Source organism: Plasmodium yoelii (genome assembly GCF_900002385.2).
Source record: "Plasmodium yoelii strain 17X genome assembly, chromosome: 14".
Lineage (NCBI taxonomy): Eukaryota > Apicomplexa > Aconoidasida > Haemosporida > Plasmodiidae > Plasmodium > Plasmodium yoelii.
Window position 1 is genome coordinate 2,795,524 of NC_036186.2, and position 18,872 is coordinate 2,814,395.

At 20.1% G+C, this 18,872-nt stretch overlaps 5 protein-coding genes across 5 annotated transcripts; all 5 read left to right on the plus strand.

Moving 5' to 3' along the window:
• Nucleotides 1-1,547: 1,547 nt before the first annotated feature.
• Nucleotides 1,548-2,582, plus strand: PY17X_1472301 (PIR protein; the record flags this gene model as incomplete). Its single annotated transcript, XM_022955134.1, has 3 exons — nt 1,548-1,565; nt 1,691-2,410; nt 2,496-2,582. 3 exons carry the CDS (start codon nt 1,548-1,550, stop codon nt 2,580-2,582), a joined length of 825 nt encoding a protein of 274 aa, XP_022810725.1.
• Nucleotides 2,583-4,992: 2,410 nt separating this feature from the next.
• PY17X_1472401 (PIR protein) lies at nt 4,993-6,011 on the plus strand (the record flags this gene model as incomplete). The annotated part of the gene is made up of 3 exons (XM_022957548.1): nt 4,993-5,007; nt 5,128-5,859; nt 5,946-6,011. 3 exons carry the CDS (start codon nt 4,993-4,995, stop codon nt 6,009-6,011), a joined length of 813 nt encoding a protein of 270 aa, XP_022811117.1.
• Nucleotides 6,012-8,441: 2,430 nt separating this feature from the next.
• On the plus strand, nt 8,442-9,483 carry PY17X_1472501 (uncharacterized protein; the record flags this gene model as incomplete). The annotated part of the gene is made up of 3 exons (XM_725915.1): nt 8,442-8,456; nt 8,575-9,333; nt 9,421-9,483. 3 exons carry the CDS (start codon nt 8,442-8,444, stop codon nt 9,481-9,483), a joined length of 837 nt encoding a protein of 278 aa, XP_731008.1.
• A 2,226-nt stretch (nt 9,484-11,709) lies between these two features.
• Nucleotides 11,710-12,787, plus strand: PY17X_1472601 (PIR protein; the record flags this gene model as incomplete). Its single annotated transcript, XM_022957534.1, has 3 exons — nt 11,710-11,724; nt 11,860-12,633; nt 12,722-12,787. 3 exons carry the CDS (start codon nt 11,710-11,712, stop codon nt 12,785-12,787), a joined length of 855 nt encoding a protein of 284 aa, XP_022811116.1.
• A 2,844-nt stretch (nt 12,788-15,631) lies between these two features.
• Nucleotides 15,632-16,740, plus strand: PY17X_1472701 (PIR protein; the record flags this gene model as incomplete). The annotated part of the gene is made up of 3 exons (XM_034637707.1): nt 15,632-15,646; nt 15,755-16,567; nt 16,654-16,740. 3 exons carry the CDS (start codon nt 15,632-15,634, stop codon nt 16,738-16,740), a joined length of 915 nt encoding a protein of 304 aa, XP_034493639.1.
• Between the last annotated feature and the right edge of the window lie 2,132 nt (nt 16,741-18,872).

The window sequence follows — 18,872 nt, forward strand, 5'->3', positions numbered from 1 at the left end:
AATTTAATTATCATAAGGTATAATAATAGATTAATCACTATTAATTTTTAAATTTTATATTTTGAGGTATAAATAAATAATATTTTAAAAGATTTAAAAAATAGAATATAAGTATATTAATAAATTTTCATATCATATTTTGTTCTAATAATTATAAATAATATGATATATAGAATAACATTATTATTATACCCCTATAAATATAATATAATAAATTACTCTACTAGTAACTAATATTGAAATATTGTTTTATTGTGGAAACTTCATATAATTAAATATTAATATTATCGAAAAGACACATAATAATATATTATAAAGGTATCAATGTTATATATTTGTTAAAAATTCAATTTGGGATTTGTAGTATTATATTTTAAAAAACTGAATAAATAAAGAAAATGATAAAGAATCAATCAACGTTAAATTTCTTTTCATTATTCCATATTAACGCGTATTATATTATCACGATTTTACCATAGAATTAATAAAATATAGAATTTTTAATAAATTATTTAATTGTATATACATTGATAAATATAACAATAAAATATATAAGATAAAAATGAACTATGTAGAATGTTTAGCAAATATTTATTTAAATTTATATATTAAAATAGCAATATATCTTATCTCTCTCCTCTTAAAGTGCAATATAACAACCTAATACATATTGTTTTCTATTATATTTTAAAATTTGCATCAATATTTATTTATTTGTTAATATTTAATAAGCATTATTTTAAAAACAATATACATTCAAAGACTTATTTAAGCTTATAAATACGGGTTCAGTGCTAATTGTTGTTTTAAAGAATGGAAAAGATGGGAAAATATATTATAAAATTATCCAATAAGGTATATTGGAATAATAATAAAGTTATTGAGCACATTAAAATTAATTTTGAATTTATCTACATTCATTAAAAACAATATAAATTTATTTAATTTGCATAGAAAATGTAGCATGTAACTTAATTTGAAAATACTATAATTTTAATAAAACAGTGGTATGTAGCATTCGAAACAAGTATTAAATATTTAAAATATATTAGAAAATATTTATTTATATACTTTTAAAAAATATACTAATAATAGATTTATTAATTTTTAGATATTTACAGGTTCATGAGTATAAATCTATTTATTAAAACATGAGAAACAAATTTGTATTTTTCTATATTGAGACATACTATAAGGAGATCCATTTTTAACCATTATAAAATTCCTTAAATTTTTATAATAAAATTAGAATGAATATTATTAATAATCATAAATTTAAGCATAATTTATGTTATACATATGACCAAAACAAATATCTCCAATTTAAGGCAATTTAGATAATTTCAATAATATATATATATAAACTTACTATAGTATTACTATTGTATTATTACTTTACATTAATTTTAAATTAATACTAAAAATAAAATATGGTTAACTACAGATAATTGTTATATAGAGAATCCAATTTTATGTCCTCTATTCTGATGCAATATATGAAATTAATATGATATACTTAATTTATAGTTTAAAAATAAATCTCCAATATGTTAACTAGTAGAGTGGTACATACAATTTCTTGAATAAAAATATTTGTTATTACACATTTTTGATATTGTATTATCTATAAATTAATAATACGTTCATTTTAATAGACATTTTTATTTGATTTTTTAAAATTGTTTCTTAGTGCGAACAGTTTGATACTTTGAGGGAGAATTTGTCCGATGAATCGGATGGTCCTGGAAATTATTTTTCTACAAGTGGAATGCTCACGAGTTACTGCCCTGATCAAAAATGTGCTAATGATAGCAATCAAATTAGCGGTGGGTGCTTATGGTTATTAGATAGATTTTATGGTGGTAGATCAGTTTTTTCCCATTATGCAGATGGCAAGATTGATATTGTTGTATACATTATAATGTGGTTAGGCTATAAATTAAATCAAAAGTTAAAAACTGAATTTCCCAATATAAATGAATTTTACGAAAAAAATATGAAAACTTACCATGGGTATAAAAAGAATATAGATTATGTTGATGGTTATAGTACTTATAAAGATCTTATAAATAAATATAATTATGTATTTAATATTCCTAATGAAGATATGTCTAAATTTTATGATGCATTTAAATCATTATGTAAATTGTATACTGAATGTGATGACAGCGAATCAGATTACAATAAATATTTAGAAAAGACTCAAGAATTTGTTAAAAAATATGAACAACTTAAAGATTTGGATATTACTAAAAACTATCCATATAGTCAACTATTTTCTATATTATCAAAGGATTATGATAATTTAAAAAATAAATGTAGTTATTTTCCACCTCTTATAACTTATTCACTAATTTCAATTGCACTTATATTTGTTGCAATACCAATTTTTTTTGGAATTTCTTATAAGGTAAATAATAAGGAATTAAAAAAAAAATTATTATATATATGCAAACATTAAAAAAAAATCTACGTTTCTTAACATTTTATATTAGTATTCATTATTTGGATTTCGGAAACGATTTCAAAAACAAAAATTAAGAGAAAAAATAAAAAATATAATGAAGAAAATGATTCATTAATATATAATTCGAAGATTAATAATGATTAATATATGTTAAGAAGCTGTCTATTGGGAAATAAATAATTTTTGCATAATTTTTATATAGTTTTATGTTGTGGAACCCATATTCGGGTTAGGGCTAAGTGTTATATTGCATTTAATTTTTTATGATTTGAACATTAATTAAATATATGTACCATCCTGCATTTTTAACATCGAGCTGAAGCCTAAATATGCAACCAAAAAAGGGGTATTGACATTAATATGAAAAAGGCCACATCTCATTTTTTCATAAGTTATAATAAATATAATTGAGTGTTCATATCGATTTTAAATGATTAAAAAAAATGTCGATGTTGCATATATCAATTCATATTATTCTATATAATAATTATTTATTATATAAAACTTGTTAATATGTAGTTATATTGAATTATGTATAACATAATTTTTTTCTTCATTTGATTAAAATTTTATTTAGTGAAACTTATAATTTGTGCTACAATTAATTTAAATTATACTATGCCAATTGAAATGTAATAATAGCATTATATATGCGGTTGGGTATTATTATAAGATGATTCATTTGGAACAATCATCTACATTATAATATATCTTCATATTAATATGTGTGTTTTTAACATTAATTAAACATATCATCAATATACAATAGATAATCATAAAATATCGATCGAGGTTCAACAACACAACAATATCTATAAAATATATTTTATGCATCTACCATTTTTAATAATACATAAAAATTACATTATAGATATATGTATACTATCCTTTTAACTTTCGATTATATATAGTATCATTTTATGTTAAAGTTTTAATTAATATTGATAGAAATCGTTCTATATACATTAATTTATTTACTTTAAAGGTATAATATTTGATTAATCACTATTAATTTTTAAATTTTATATTTTGAAGTATATACAAATTGGAAATATATATTTAAAGTAGTTAAAAGACAAAATATAAGTATATTAATAAAATATAATGTTATAGTTTGTTATAATAATTATAAATAATATGAAAGATAGAATAGCGTTATTATTATACGTCTATATATATAATCTAACAAAATACTCTACGAATAACTTATATTAAATATTATTTTATTGTGGAAAATTCATATAATTAAATATTATTTTATCGAAAAGACACATAACAATACATTATAAAGGTATCAATGCTATATATATATGTTAAAGATTCAATTTGGGATATGTGGTTTAATATTCTAAGAATATGAATCAATGGTGAAAGGTTTAAAGACTCAATTCATGTTAAATTGTATTTTATTATTCACATTAGTGTTTAGTGAATAATCATTTTATAATCTAAAACAACATTACTGTATCATAGAATTAATAAAATATAGAATTTTTAATAAATTATTTGAATGATATACATTAACTATAACAGTAGAATATATAAGATAAAATTATGTATAATATTTAGCAAATATTTATATAAATATATATATTAAAGGCTAATATATCTTATCTCTCTCCTATTAAAGGGTAAAATAATGACATAATCAAACATAGTTTTCTATTATACTTTAAAATTTACATAATAGTTATTTATATGTTAATATTTAATTTCTACTAAGTATGATTTTAAAAACAATATGAACTTAAAGACTTATTTAAGCTTATAAATACGGGTTCAGTGTTAGTTGTCGTTTTAAACCGAGGAAATTATGCGTAAAATATATTATAAATTATCTAATAAGGCATACTTACAAATTGAAGTATATATGAATAAAAATGAAATTATTGGAAACATTAAAATGTATTATAAATTTATCTACATTCATTAAAAACAATATAAATTTATGTATTTTGCATAGAAATGGAACAATTCAACTTATTTTGTAAGTTTTATTTTAGAAAAGACTGTATTATATATTATAAGAAACAAGTATATAAATATTTAGTCTATCTTATTAAATAATTATTTATATACTTTAAGGATTGTAATAATAATAACTTTCTTAAATATATATATTTGTGCATTATTTAAGTTTTATGACGTCATTTATCTTCGATATTAAAGCATATGTATATATTTTTTAAATTCATTATAAAAGTACATCCATTTTTATAATAAAGTTATACTATATTTTATTAATAATAATATTTTTTGTATAAAATGCATCATATATACATATGGCAAAGTGTGTAAGCAAGCCTCTATTTAAGATAGTTTAGCTAAATGTCATAAAATAAGTATAATATTTTAGTAATACTAATGTATTATTATTTTATATGAAGTTAAAATTAAGAATAATATGTCTAACGAAAGATAACTGCTATGTAAAGATCTTGAGTAAATATACCATATATTTTATACAATATATATAAATAACATCACCCCGCATAATCTCCAAATTATAACAGAATTTCATTATAATGGATTCTAATGTGGTATATATCCTTTTCCTTATATTATTCGTATGTTGTATTACTATAAATTATATTAATTTTAATTATAGTACCATTTATGTTAATACATTTTTTTGTTTAATTCGTAAAATATATTCGTAGTGTGATATAATTAGTGAGATTGATAAATATTTTGATGATGATCCGAACTCGGAAGAATATAGTTCTAGGAATACATTGAATATGTATTGCCCTAATAATAACTGTAGTAGTGATGAAGAAAAGATTATCTCTGGTTTTATAATGTTAATACATACGCTTGGAAATTTAGAAAGTGATAAAATTGTTCAATACGCTAGTTTATGGTTGAGTCATAAACTAAATCAAAAAACACAAAATGGAACCACCAAATTACACGATTTTTATACTGAAAATATAATAACAAACAGTTGTTATATTAAGCATATAGATAATGATAGTGATAGTGATGATGATATTAATAAGGGTGTTATAGAAAAAAAAATAAAATCGATGAATATGGATATTAAAGATATATCTAATTTTTATGATGCATTTAAATCAATATGTAACATGTATAGTGAACTTGATCCAAACAACCAATGCAAAAAATGTTTAGAAAATGCTGGAGAATTGTTTGAAAAATATGAAAAACTTAAAAATGCTTTAGATATTAATAAAGGAAGTTCTTATTATGAGCTATTGTCAAGTTTATCAAGTGATTATAAAAATTTTGAACAAACATATATTATTATTTGGTGTGATAATGCTGCATCACTTGTAGCTTGTCCACGAAGTTCAGTAACAAAAAATATAATAATTACAATTGCAATTATATTTGTTGCAGCATCAATTTTATTGGGAGTTTCTTATAAGGTAAATAATAAGGAAATTTAAAATTATTTTCATTATATATGCAAACATTAACAAACAACCATACGCTTCTTAACATTTTATATTAGTATTCGTTATTTGGATTTCGAAAACGATCTCAAAAACAACATTTAAGAGAAATGCTAAAAAAATAAGAAGAAACTGATCATTAATATATTATTCGAAGAGTAGTGATTAATCCATGAATAGTAATAATGGTTGATATATGTTAAGAAACTGTCTATTTCGAAGTAATTTTTGCATAACTTTTATATTGTTTTTATGTTATGGAACCCATATTCGGGTTAGGGTTAAGTATCATATCTTTATTTAATTTTTTATAATTCGAACACTAATTAAATATATGTACCATACCGTATGTTTAATCACAAGATGAAGTTCAAATCTCAAATATGCAATCAAAAAGGGGTCATGTAGCATATTTTCCATAAAGTATAATACATACAATTGAGTGTTCATGCCGATTTAATATGATTAAAATAAAATATCTATATTGCATATATTAATATAGATATTTGATATATCATAATTGTCAATTATATAAAACATGTTAATCTGTGATTATATTGAATTATGTATAACATAATATGTTTCTTTATTTAATGAAAATTTTATTTAGTAAAATGTATTATTTGTATCATATTTATTTTAATTTAAATCATGTTATCCAACTGAACAGTATAATAATTTTATTATCAGAGTATAATTATAACTCGATTCATATTAATGATTATATTTTTAATGTTAATTAAGCACACTACTAGTGTATAATAGATAATCATAAAATATAGATTCATGAATATCGATCGAGAATCGGCAACACAACAATATCTATAAAATATATTTTATGCATCTAACACTTTTAGTAATACATAAAAATATACATATTAATAAAAAATTACATTATAGATATAGGCATACTACCCTTTTAACTTTCGATTATATATAGTATCATTTTATGTTAAAGTTTTAATTAATGTTGATAGAAATAGTTCTATATACATTAATTTATTTACTTTAAAGGTATAATATTTGATTAATCACTATTAATTTTTAAATTTTATATTTTGAAGTATATACAAATTGGAAATATATATTTAAAATAGTTAAAAGACAAAATATAAGTATATTAATAAAATTTAATGTTATAGTTTTTTCTGATAATTATAAATAATATGAAAGATAGAATAGCGTTATTATTATATGCCTATATATATAATATAATACCAATAATTAATATTGAGATATTGTTTTTTTGTGAAACCTTCATATAATTAAATATTAATTTTATCGAAAAGACACATAACAATACATTATAAAGGTATCACTGCTATATATATGTTAAAGATTCAATTTTGGATATGTGGTTTAATATTCTAAAAATATGAATCAATGGTGAAATGGTTAAAGGCTCAATTCATGTTAAATGATATTTTATTATTCACATTAGTGTTTAGTGAATAATCATTTTATAATTCAAAACAACATTACTATATCATAGAATTAATAAAATATAGAATTTTTAATAAATTATTTGAATGATATACATTAACTATAAAATTAGAATATATAAGATAAATTTATGTATAATATTTATCGAATATTTATATAAATATATATATTAAAGAGCTAATATATCTTATCTCTCTCCTATTAAAGGGTAAAATAATGACATAATCAAACATAGTTTTCTATTATACTTTAAAATTTGCATAATAGTTATTTATGTGTTAATATTTAATATCTACTAAGTATTCTTTTAAAAACGATCTACATTCAAATGCTTATTTAAGGTTATAAATACGGGTTCAGTGCTAATTGCCGTTTTGAACCGTGGAAATTATGCGTAAAATATACTATAAAATTATCCAATAAGGTATATTTCTAATTTAATTATATAGGAATAAAACTAAAGTTATTTAACGCATTAAAATTATTTTTTAATTTATCTATATTCATTAAAAACAATATAAATTTATGTATTTTGCATAGAAAATGGAACAATTCAATTTATTTTGTAAGTGTTACTTTGGAAAAGACTGTATTATATATTATAAGAAAGCAGTATATAAGTATTTAGTCTATCTTATTAAATAATTATTTATATACTTTAAGGATTGTAATAATAATAACTTTCTTAAATTTATATATTTATGCATTATTTAAGTTTTATGACGTTGTTTGTGTTCTATATTAAAGCATATGTGTAAATATATATTTTTTAAATTCATTATAAAAATATATTAATTTTTATAATAAAGTTATATCAAATTTTAGTAAGAATAATATTTTTTGTATAAAATGCATCATATATACATATGGCAAAGTGTGTAAGTAACCCTATATTTAAGATAATTTAGCTAAATATTATAAAATAAGTATAATATGATTTTAGTAATACTAATGTATTATTATTTTATATGAAGTTAAAATTAAGAATAATATGTCTAACAAAAGATAATTGTTATGTAAAAAGCTTAAGTAAATACAACATATATTTTACACAATATATATAAATAACATCACCCCGCATAATCTCCAAATTATAATAGAATCTCATTATAATGTCTAAGGAATTGGTATATATCATGTTCTTATATTATTCGTATGTTGCATTCCTATAAATTATATTAAATTTCATTTTAGTAACATTTATATTAATACATTTTTTGTTTAATTCGTAAAATATATTCGTAGTGTGAACTAATTAATTTGGCTGATAATTATGTTGTTGATGATCCGAGCAACCCCGGAGAATATAATTCTATGCGTTTTTTAGGTATGATTTTCTCTGGTAATGAATGTAATAGTGATGACCAAAAACTTAGCTCTGGTTTTATAGCATTGCTAACTTTACTTAATAGTATTAATAATAATGAAAATTTAGAGGGTGATAAACTTGTGGAATATGCTATTTTATGGTTAAGTTATAAACTAAATAAAAAAAAAGAAAATGGAACGACCATATTAAACGATTTTTATAATAATAATGTAGTAAATAGTTGTTATTATCAGAAAATAAATGCTGATAGTGATAGTGATAGTGATAATAAGATTAATAAGGATGATATAGAAAAAAAAATAGGATCGATGGATATTGATATTAAAGATATATCTAATTTTTATGATGCATTTAAATCATTATGTAACATGTATATTGAAATTGGTGCAGAAAACTACCAATGCAATAAATGTCTAGAAAATGCTGGAGAATTGTTTGAAAAATATGAAAAACTTAAAAATGCTTTAGATATTAATAAAGGAAGTTCTTATTATAAACTATTGTCTAGTTTATCAAATGATTATAAAAATTTTGAAAATAAATATAATAGCCATGAATGTAGTCGTATCTCACCACTTGTAGCTTATCCACGAAGTTCAGTAATAAAAAATACACTAATTACAATTTCAGTTATATTTGTTGCAGCATCGATTTTATTGGGAGTTTCTTATAAGGTAAATAATAAGGAAATTAAAAATTATTTTGATTATATATGCAAATTTTAACAAATAAATCGTACAATTCTTAACGTTTTATATTAGTATTCGTTATTTGGATTTCGGAAACGATCTCAAAAACATTTAAGAGAAAAGCTAAAAAAATAAAAAAGAAACTGATCATTAATATATTATTCGAAGAGTAATGATTATCTCAGGAATAGTAATAATGGTTGATATATTTTAAGAAATTGTCTATTTCGAAGTAATTTTTGCATAATTTTTATATAGTTTTTATGTTGTGGAACCCATATTGGGGTTAGGGTTAAGTATTATATTGCATTTAATTTTTTATAACTTAAACACTAATTTAATATATTTATCATCCCGTATGTTTAATCATGGGGTGATATTCAAAATATGTACCCCCCAAATGGGTACTTCCATTAATATGAAAGGGGTTACATAACATATTTATAAGTTATAATATATATAATTGAGTGTTAATATATATTTAATATGATTAAAGTAAAATAACTATATTACATATATTAATTCATATTATGCTATATCATAATTGCCTATATAAAAGTTAATAAGTGGTTATATTGAATTATGCATATCATAATATGTTTCTTTATTTGGTGAAATATTTTATTTAGTAAAACTTATTATTTGTGACATTTATTTTAATTTAAATCGTATTTTTATAACCGAACAATATAATAATTTTATATATCAGAGTATAATTATAATTCGATTCATATTAATGATTATATTTTTAATGTTAATTAAGCACACTACTAATGTATAATAGATAATCATAAAATATAGATTCATGAATATCGATCGAGAATCGACAATATAACATAATCTATAAATTATTGTTATGCTTCTAACATTTTTTGAAGTTTTAATTATAGTTACTATTATCTTCTTGTATTAATAGAAGTTGCTCCATATTTAACTTATCATAAAGGTAGAACATTATATTAATTACTATTAATTTTTAAAATTTGAGGTATAAATATATTATATTTTAATATAGTTAAAAAATAAAATATAAATATATTATTAAAGTTTAATATTATAGATATAATGCGTTATTATTATATGCCTATACATATAATCTAGAAATTACCAATAGTTAATATTAAAATATTATTTTATTGTGAAACCTTCATATAATTAAATATTAATTTTATTGAAAAGACATAATAATACATTATATATTTGTTAATTATTCAATTTGGAATTTGTAGTTTTATATTCTAAAAATATGGATTAATGGAGAAAGGGTTAAATACTTAATTAATATTAAATATCATTTTATTATTCAATATTAACGCGTATTATATTATTATTGTTTTTTGTAGAATTAATAAAATATAGAATTTTTAGTAAATTATTAGAATGTATATACATTGATAACTATAACAATAAAATGTATAAAATAAAATGAATTATGTAGAACATTTAGCAAACATTTATTTAAATTTATAGATTAGAATAGCAATATATCTTATCTCTCTTCTCTTAAAGGCAATATAACAACCTAATTAAACATAGTTTTCTATTATACTTTAAAATATTATTAATATATATTTATATGTTAATATGTGCTAAGTATTATTTAAAAACAATTTACATATAAAAACTTATTTAAGCTTATAAATACGGATCCAGTGCAAATTGTTTTAAAGAATGGAAAAGATGGCAAATATATTATAAAATTATCCAATAAGGTATATTGGAATAAAAATAAAGTTATTGAGCACATTAAAATGAATTTTGAATTTATCTACATTCATTAAAAACAATATAAATTTATTTAATTTTCATAGAAAATGTAGCATGTAACTTAATTCGAAAATAATTTAATTTTAATAAAGCCTTGTATATAGTATTAGAAGCAAATATATAAAAGTTTAATATATTTTAAGGATTATAGTAATAATATTATTTTTTAGATTTATACAGTACTTAAGTTTTAGAATTGAAACCATTAAAACATAAGATATAAATATATTTATTTTCTATGTTCAAACATACTTTAAATTCATTATAAATGTATATTCATTTTTATAATATAGTTATGCAAAATGTTAGTAAGAATACATTTCTTGTATAAAATGCATCATATATATATTTAATCAAAAGTGTATTAAACAACCCTCTATTTAAGGTAATTATCATAAAATAAGTATAATATGATTTTAGTAATACTACTATTTTATTATTCTATATTAATTTAATTATTGAAAAGCTTATAGTATATTTAACTACAGACAGTTATGTATAGTGTTAAAGTATTTGCGTCACATATTGGGGACATCGTATATAAAATAGCATGATTCTACTCAATTTACAAATCAAAAATAAAATCCCATTATAATGGATGCCGATATAGTATATGCATTTTTTAATAATATTAATTTCCTTTACATTTTTTGATATTGACCATATATAAATATCATTAAACTTTATTTTAATAAAACTTTTAATAATTCGCGTTTTATTAATTGTTTTTAACTGATTTCTTAGTGTAAAACGTTCACTCCTTTAACGAACTCAATTTCCTATTTGGACAATGTTGTAAGCTATCAATTTACAACTGATGAAGATTACAATGGTTACTGTACTGGTGGAAATTGTAATAATGATACCGATAAAATGAATGCTAGATGTTTACATATTTTTGATGCATTATTTAAGGATAAGTCTGAGTTTGAAACAGATGCAAAAGGAAACATCTATATTGTTCAATACATTTTGATATGGTTAAGTTATGTGTTCAGCCTGATCAAAAGTGAAGAAAAAGGCAGTCTAAATGAATTTTATAATAAATATATAGAAACTGGCGATAGCTATAAAAAGGAAATAAACGAGGTTACTAATAAAAATTATAAGGATCTTATAGATAAAAATAAATATATTTTAAGTATGGATAAGAGCATTATATCTAAATTATATGATGCATTTAGTACATTATGTAACATATATATTGAGGTTGATGGAAGCAACTCAAATTGCGAGAAATCTTCTGAAAAAGCTAATCAATTTGTTGAAACATATAAAAAAATTATCATAGATCATAACATTGGTGAAAATATCCACTATTTTTATGTATTGATTAATTTATTAACTGATTATGACAATTTAAAAAAAAAATGTGAAAAATTCCCATCCACTCCAGATATAAAAAAAATAATTTCTGAACATGTTTCTGAAGCTACATCAAGTTCGATAACAAGCAAATTAATTCCAATTTTGTCGATATTAGTTGCAATACCAATTTTCTTGGGAATTGGTTATAAGGTAAATAATAAGGAATTAAAAAATTATTTTCATTATATATATGCAAACAATGACAAACAAAATCATATATTTCTTCATTTTATATTAGTATTCGTTATTTGGATTTCGGAAACGATTTCAAAAACAACATTTAAGAGAAAAGCTAAAAAAATAAAGAAGAAAATGGATTATTAATAAATTATTCCGAGTATGAAGATTGATGTACTTTAAGAAACTGTCTATTGGGGAGTAATTTTTGATCATAGTTTTTATATTGTTTTTAAGTTATAGGATCAGGGTTATGTTTATGGAACCCATATTGGGGTTAGGGCTAAGTATTATATATTTAATTTTTTATAATTTGAACACTAATTAAATATATGACCATTCACATATGTTTAATCATGCGGTAAAGCCTAAATATGCAACCAAAAAAGGGGTACTACCATTAATATGAAAAGAGTCACATAAATTTTTTTCATAAATTATAATATATATAATTTAGTGTTCATATCGATTTAATATGATTAAAAAAATGTCTATATTGCATATATTAATTCATATTATGATATATCATAATTATTTATTATATAAGACTTGTTAACCCAGAGCTATATTGAATTATGCATGTCATAATATATTTCTTTATTTGATGAAACATTTTATTTAGTAAACTTATTATTTGTATCATATTTGTTTTGATTCAAATCGTATTTTTATAAACGAACAGTATAATAATTTTATATATCGGAGTATAATTATAATTTGATTCATTTGGAACGGTTTCCTACATTATAATATACCTTCAGGTTAATGGGTATATTTATATTGTTAATTAAACATTTACCAATATATAATAGGTAGTCATAAAATATAGATGTATAAAATACCGATCGAGGTTCGACAACACAACATTATCTATAACAGGGATGTTATGCATCTAACATTTTTAATAATACAATAAAAATATACATATTAATAACTACATTATAGATATAGACATACTATCCTTTTAACTTTCGATTATATATAGTTTCATTTTATGCTAAAGGTTTAAATTCAAATTATAGAAATAGTTCTGTATACATTAATTTATTTACTATAAAGGTATAATATTAGATTAATCATTATTAATTTTTAAATTTTATATTTTAAGGTATAAATAAATTATATTTCAAAAGATTTAAAAAATAAAATATAAGTATATTAATAAAATATTATGTTATAGTTATAATAATTGTAAATATTTTGATATATATAATATCTTTATTATTATATACTTATACATATAAACTAGTAAGATATTATACCAATTAATAATACTGAAATATGTTAAACTTGGGAATCATATAAATTATATATTAATGAAAAGTACATATAAAAAGTATGTAATAATTAATTTAATTTGAATTAATAATATTTTTATTAGGTTATTATATATATACAAATTCACAAAAATATAATTAAATATATTGCTATTGCGAAATAATATATGTTCTAGAATGTTTGATTTAAAAACGATGAAACAAGGAAAAATAATAATTGGATTAAAATATTCTTCTTGAGTGAATTAATTATTTCGTTGTACTATACAGTGATATAGCAGTAACAATAATAATAGTAATAACAATAGATAAAGTATTAAACACGAACAAATATATTATGTTTATTTGATACAGTTATATGGCTATAAATTAATTATATATATTATTAAAGGTATGATAAAATTAAAATTGTATGCACAAAACATCAAATGAAATAATACAATTCCGACTTAGTATTTTGTTAATGTGCTAATATTAAAATTAACAATACCGAGAAAAATAATATTAATAATTTTATAGTTTTTCATCATAGAAGTAAATATAGTTTATTATAAAATATAAAAGCAAACTATATATTTATAAAAGTAATAATTCTAAGTTATTATTAATGGTTAATTTTAATGTATACATGTATTGAAAGTTTTAATGGTAAAAAATATAAAATATAATTAAACTATGTAGAATAAATAAATATTATATGACTACATCCTTGTCTTAAAAAAACATACTTCCCTTATCTCTCCTATCTAAAATGCAAATATACCAACCTAAATACACATAGTTTTTTATTATACTTTAAAATTTGATCAATAGTTATTTATATGTTAATAATATCTACTAAGTATTATTTTAAAAATAATATGCATTAAAATACCTATTTAAGCTTATAAATACGGTTTCAGTGCTAATTGTCGTTTTGAACCGTGAGAAAGATGTGCAAAATATATTATAAAATTATCTAATAATGTATATTTCTAAATTTAATTATATAGGAATAAAACTAAAGTTATTGAAAATGTTAAATATAATTGGAATTGACATATATTAAATAAAATTAATATTAAAATTATTTATATGCAATTAAAAAAGGGAACAATGGAACTTAATTCGAAAATAATATAATTATAATTAAACATGGTATATAGTATTAGAAAAAACTATATAAATATTTAGTATATTTTAAAAAATTACTATTTATATATTTTTAAGGATTATAGTAATAATATAATTTTTTATTTTTTAAATTTATACAGTATTAAGTTTTAGAAGGGCAATCATTAAAAAATAAAATATAAATATATACCTTTTCTATGTTCAAACATAAATACAAGGAAATATACATTAAATTATTTATAAAAGTATATATATGTTTATAACAGAGTTTTACCAGATGTTAGTAAGAATAGCATTTTTTATATAAAATGCATCGTATTTATATTTAACTAAAATGTATTAAGCAACCCTCTATTTAAGGTAATTTAAATAATTGTCACAAACAGAAATAAAACGTTCCTTTAGTAATAATATTATTTTATTACTCTACATTAATTTAATTATTAAAAACTTATAATATATTTAACTACAGACAGTTGTTATATATAGGGCTAAAGTATTTGCGTCACATATTGGGGACAGTGTATATAAAACAGCATGATTCTACTCAATTTACAAATCAAAAATAAAATTCTATCACAATGAATAAGCAAGTGGTATATGCATTTTTGATATTGTATTATATTTAAATATCATTAAACTTTATTTTAATCAAATGTTCAATAATATACATTTATAATATTTGTTTTTAAATGTTTTCCTAGTGTGAAAAGTTCGAGAATCTATGGGATAAATTTTCTGATAAATTGGACAGTGATAATAACTATATATTTCAAAAAGAAAACTTCTTAGATGGTTATTGTGGTAGTAATAGTTGTGATACTGATTTCGAAAAAATTAATGGTGGATGTTTATATCTTTTTAATAAAATATTTGGGACTTCTGAATTGTTTAAGTCTGTTGCAAATAGTAACATCAATATTGTTGAATACATTATGATATGGTTAAGTTATATGTTAAACCTAAAGGAACAAACAGGAAGTGATAGCAATCTACAATTTTTTTATAGTACAACTATAGATAATGATAGATATAAAAATTCTATAGCTGATGTTACAGAGTATAAACATTATAAGGATCTTATAGATAAAAAAAAAGAATTCATGGATATTTCTAGTGAAAAAATAACTAAACTTTATGTTTTATTTAAAAGTTTATGTAATATGTATACTGGTTTGAATGAAAAGAATCCAGATTGCACGAAATATATAACAACCGCTAATGAATTTGTTAAAAAATATCAAGAACTTTATGGAGATTCTGATAACACTGGTAGTAGTTTATATAGGAAAATATTACATAATTTATCAACTGATTATAGTAATTTTAAAAAGAAATGTAAAAATAGTTCGTCATTTCCATCGATAGAAGCAACAAACAATTTTATACGCACTTCTGAACTAACTTCTACACAAACTTATGAAGATACACCATCAAGTTCGTCGATAACAACCAGATTATTTACAGTTTTATCGATATTTGGTGCAATAGCATTTTTTTTAGGAATTTCTTATAAGGTAAATAATAAGGACTTGAAAAATTATTTTCATTATATATATGCAAACGATAACAAAAAATAATTCGTTTACCGTTTTTATATTAGTATTCGTTATTTGGATTTCGGAAACGATTTAAAAAACAACAAATAAGAGAAAAAATAAAAAATATAAAGAAGAAAATGAATCAATAATATATGATACGAAGAGTAGTAATTATTTCAGGAATAGTAATAATGGTTGGTATATTTTAATAAACTGTCTATTTAGAAATAAATAATTTTTGCATAATTTTTATATAGTTTTTATGTTGTGGGTCAGGATTGTGTTTGTGGAACCCATATTCGGGTTAGGGTCCAATACTACATCTTTATTTAATTTTTTATAATTTAAACACTAATTTAATATATGTATCATTTCGTATGTTTTATCAGAAGATGAAGTTAAAAAGTCAAAATATGCAACCAAAAGGGGAATAATCTAACATGAAAGGTATCAATACTAATTTTCCCATAAAGTATAATATATACAATTGTGTGTTTATTCCGATTTAATATGATTAAAATAAAATGTCTATATTTCATATATTAATATATATATTGATTATATATGAATTTATATTATGTTTTATCACAATTGCCTATTATATAAGCCTTGATAACCAAAAGTTATATGGAATTATGCATATCACAATATATTTCTTTATTTTATGAAAATTTTATTTAGTAAAACTTATATCTTGTATCATATTTATTTAAATTCAAATCATTTTATCCAACTGAACTGTAATAATAGATGTTCATAAAATATCGATTGAGAATCGACAATACAACATTATCTATAAAAGGCATTTTATGCATCTAACATTTTTAATAATCAATAAAAATATGTATATTAATAAAAAATTAAATTATAAATATATGTATACTATCCTTTTAATTTTTGATTTTATATAATTTCATTTTATGCTAACATTTTAAATTCAAATAATAGAGATACTTATATATACATTAATTTATTTACTATAAAGGTATACTATTAGATTAATCACTATTAATTTTGAACTTTATAGTTTTGAGGTATATATAAATTGGAAACATATATTTAAATAGTTAAAAAATAAAATATAAGTATATTAATAAATTTTTTATCATATTTTGTTCTAATAATTATAAATAATATGATGGATAGAATAACGTTAATGTTATATACCTATACATATAAACTGGTAAAATTTTATTCAATAACTAATATTGAAATATTGTTATATTGTGAAACCTTCATATAATTAAATACTGATATTAATTTTATAGAGAAGGCAAATAATTATACATTATAAAGGTATTAATGTTATGTTTTCGTTAAAGGTTCAATTTTGAATATGTGGTTTTATATTCAAAAAATAGATAAATAAAGAAACTGTTAAAGACTCAATTCATGTTAAATATCATTTTATTATTCCATATTAACGCATATTATATTATTGTTGTTTTACCATAGAATTAATAAAATATTGAATTTTTAATAAATGAGTTGATTGTATATACATTGATAATTATAAAAATAAAATATATAAGATAAGAATGAACATTGTAGAGCATTTAACGAATATTTATCTAAATATATATATTAAAATTGCAAATATATCTTATCTCTCTCCTATTAAAGTGCAATATAAGAACCTAATTAAACATAGTTTTATATTATACTTTAAAATATCATCAGTAGGTATATATGTTTAATATTTAATAAGCATTATTTTAAAAATAATATGCATTCAAAGACTTATTTAAGCTTATAAGTACGGGTTCAGTGCAAATTGTTTTAAAGAATGGAAAATATGGCAAAATATATTATAAAATTGCCCAATAAGATATATTTATAAAACGGAATGTGTAAGAATAAAAATAAAGTTATTGGAAATGTTAACTATAATTGGAATGGATATATATTAAATAAAAACAATGTAAATTTAAGTATATGCAATTTATTTTGAAAATACTATAATTTTAATAAAACATGGTATATAGTATTAGAAACAAGTATATACGTATTTAATATATTTAAAAAAATAACTATTTATATACTTTAAGGGTTATAGTAATAATGGGTTTCTTAATTGTTTCGATTTTTGCAGTATATTAAAACAAAAGATATGGCGTTGTTTATTTTCCATATTAAAGCATGTGTATAAGAGATGTATTTTTAATTCGTTACATTGTTGCTTTAATTTTTATAATAATGCTCATATGAGTGTTATTAAGGATAACAATTTATGTAAAATTGTATCTATACGCATATGGTAAAACATGTATTAAACATCCTC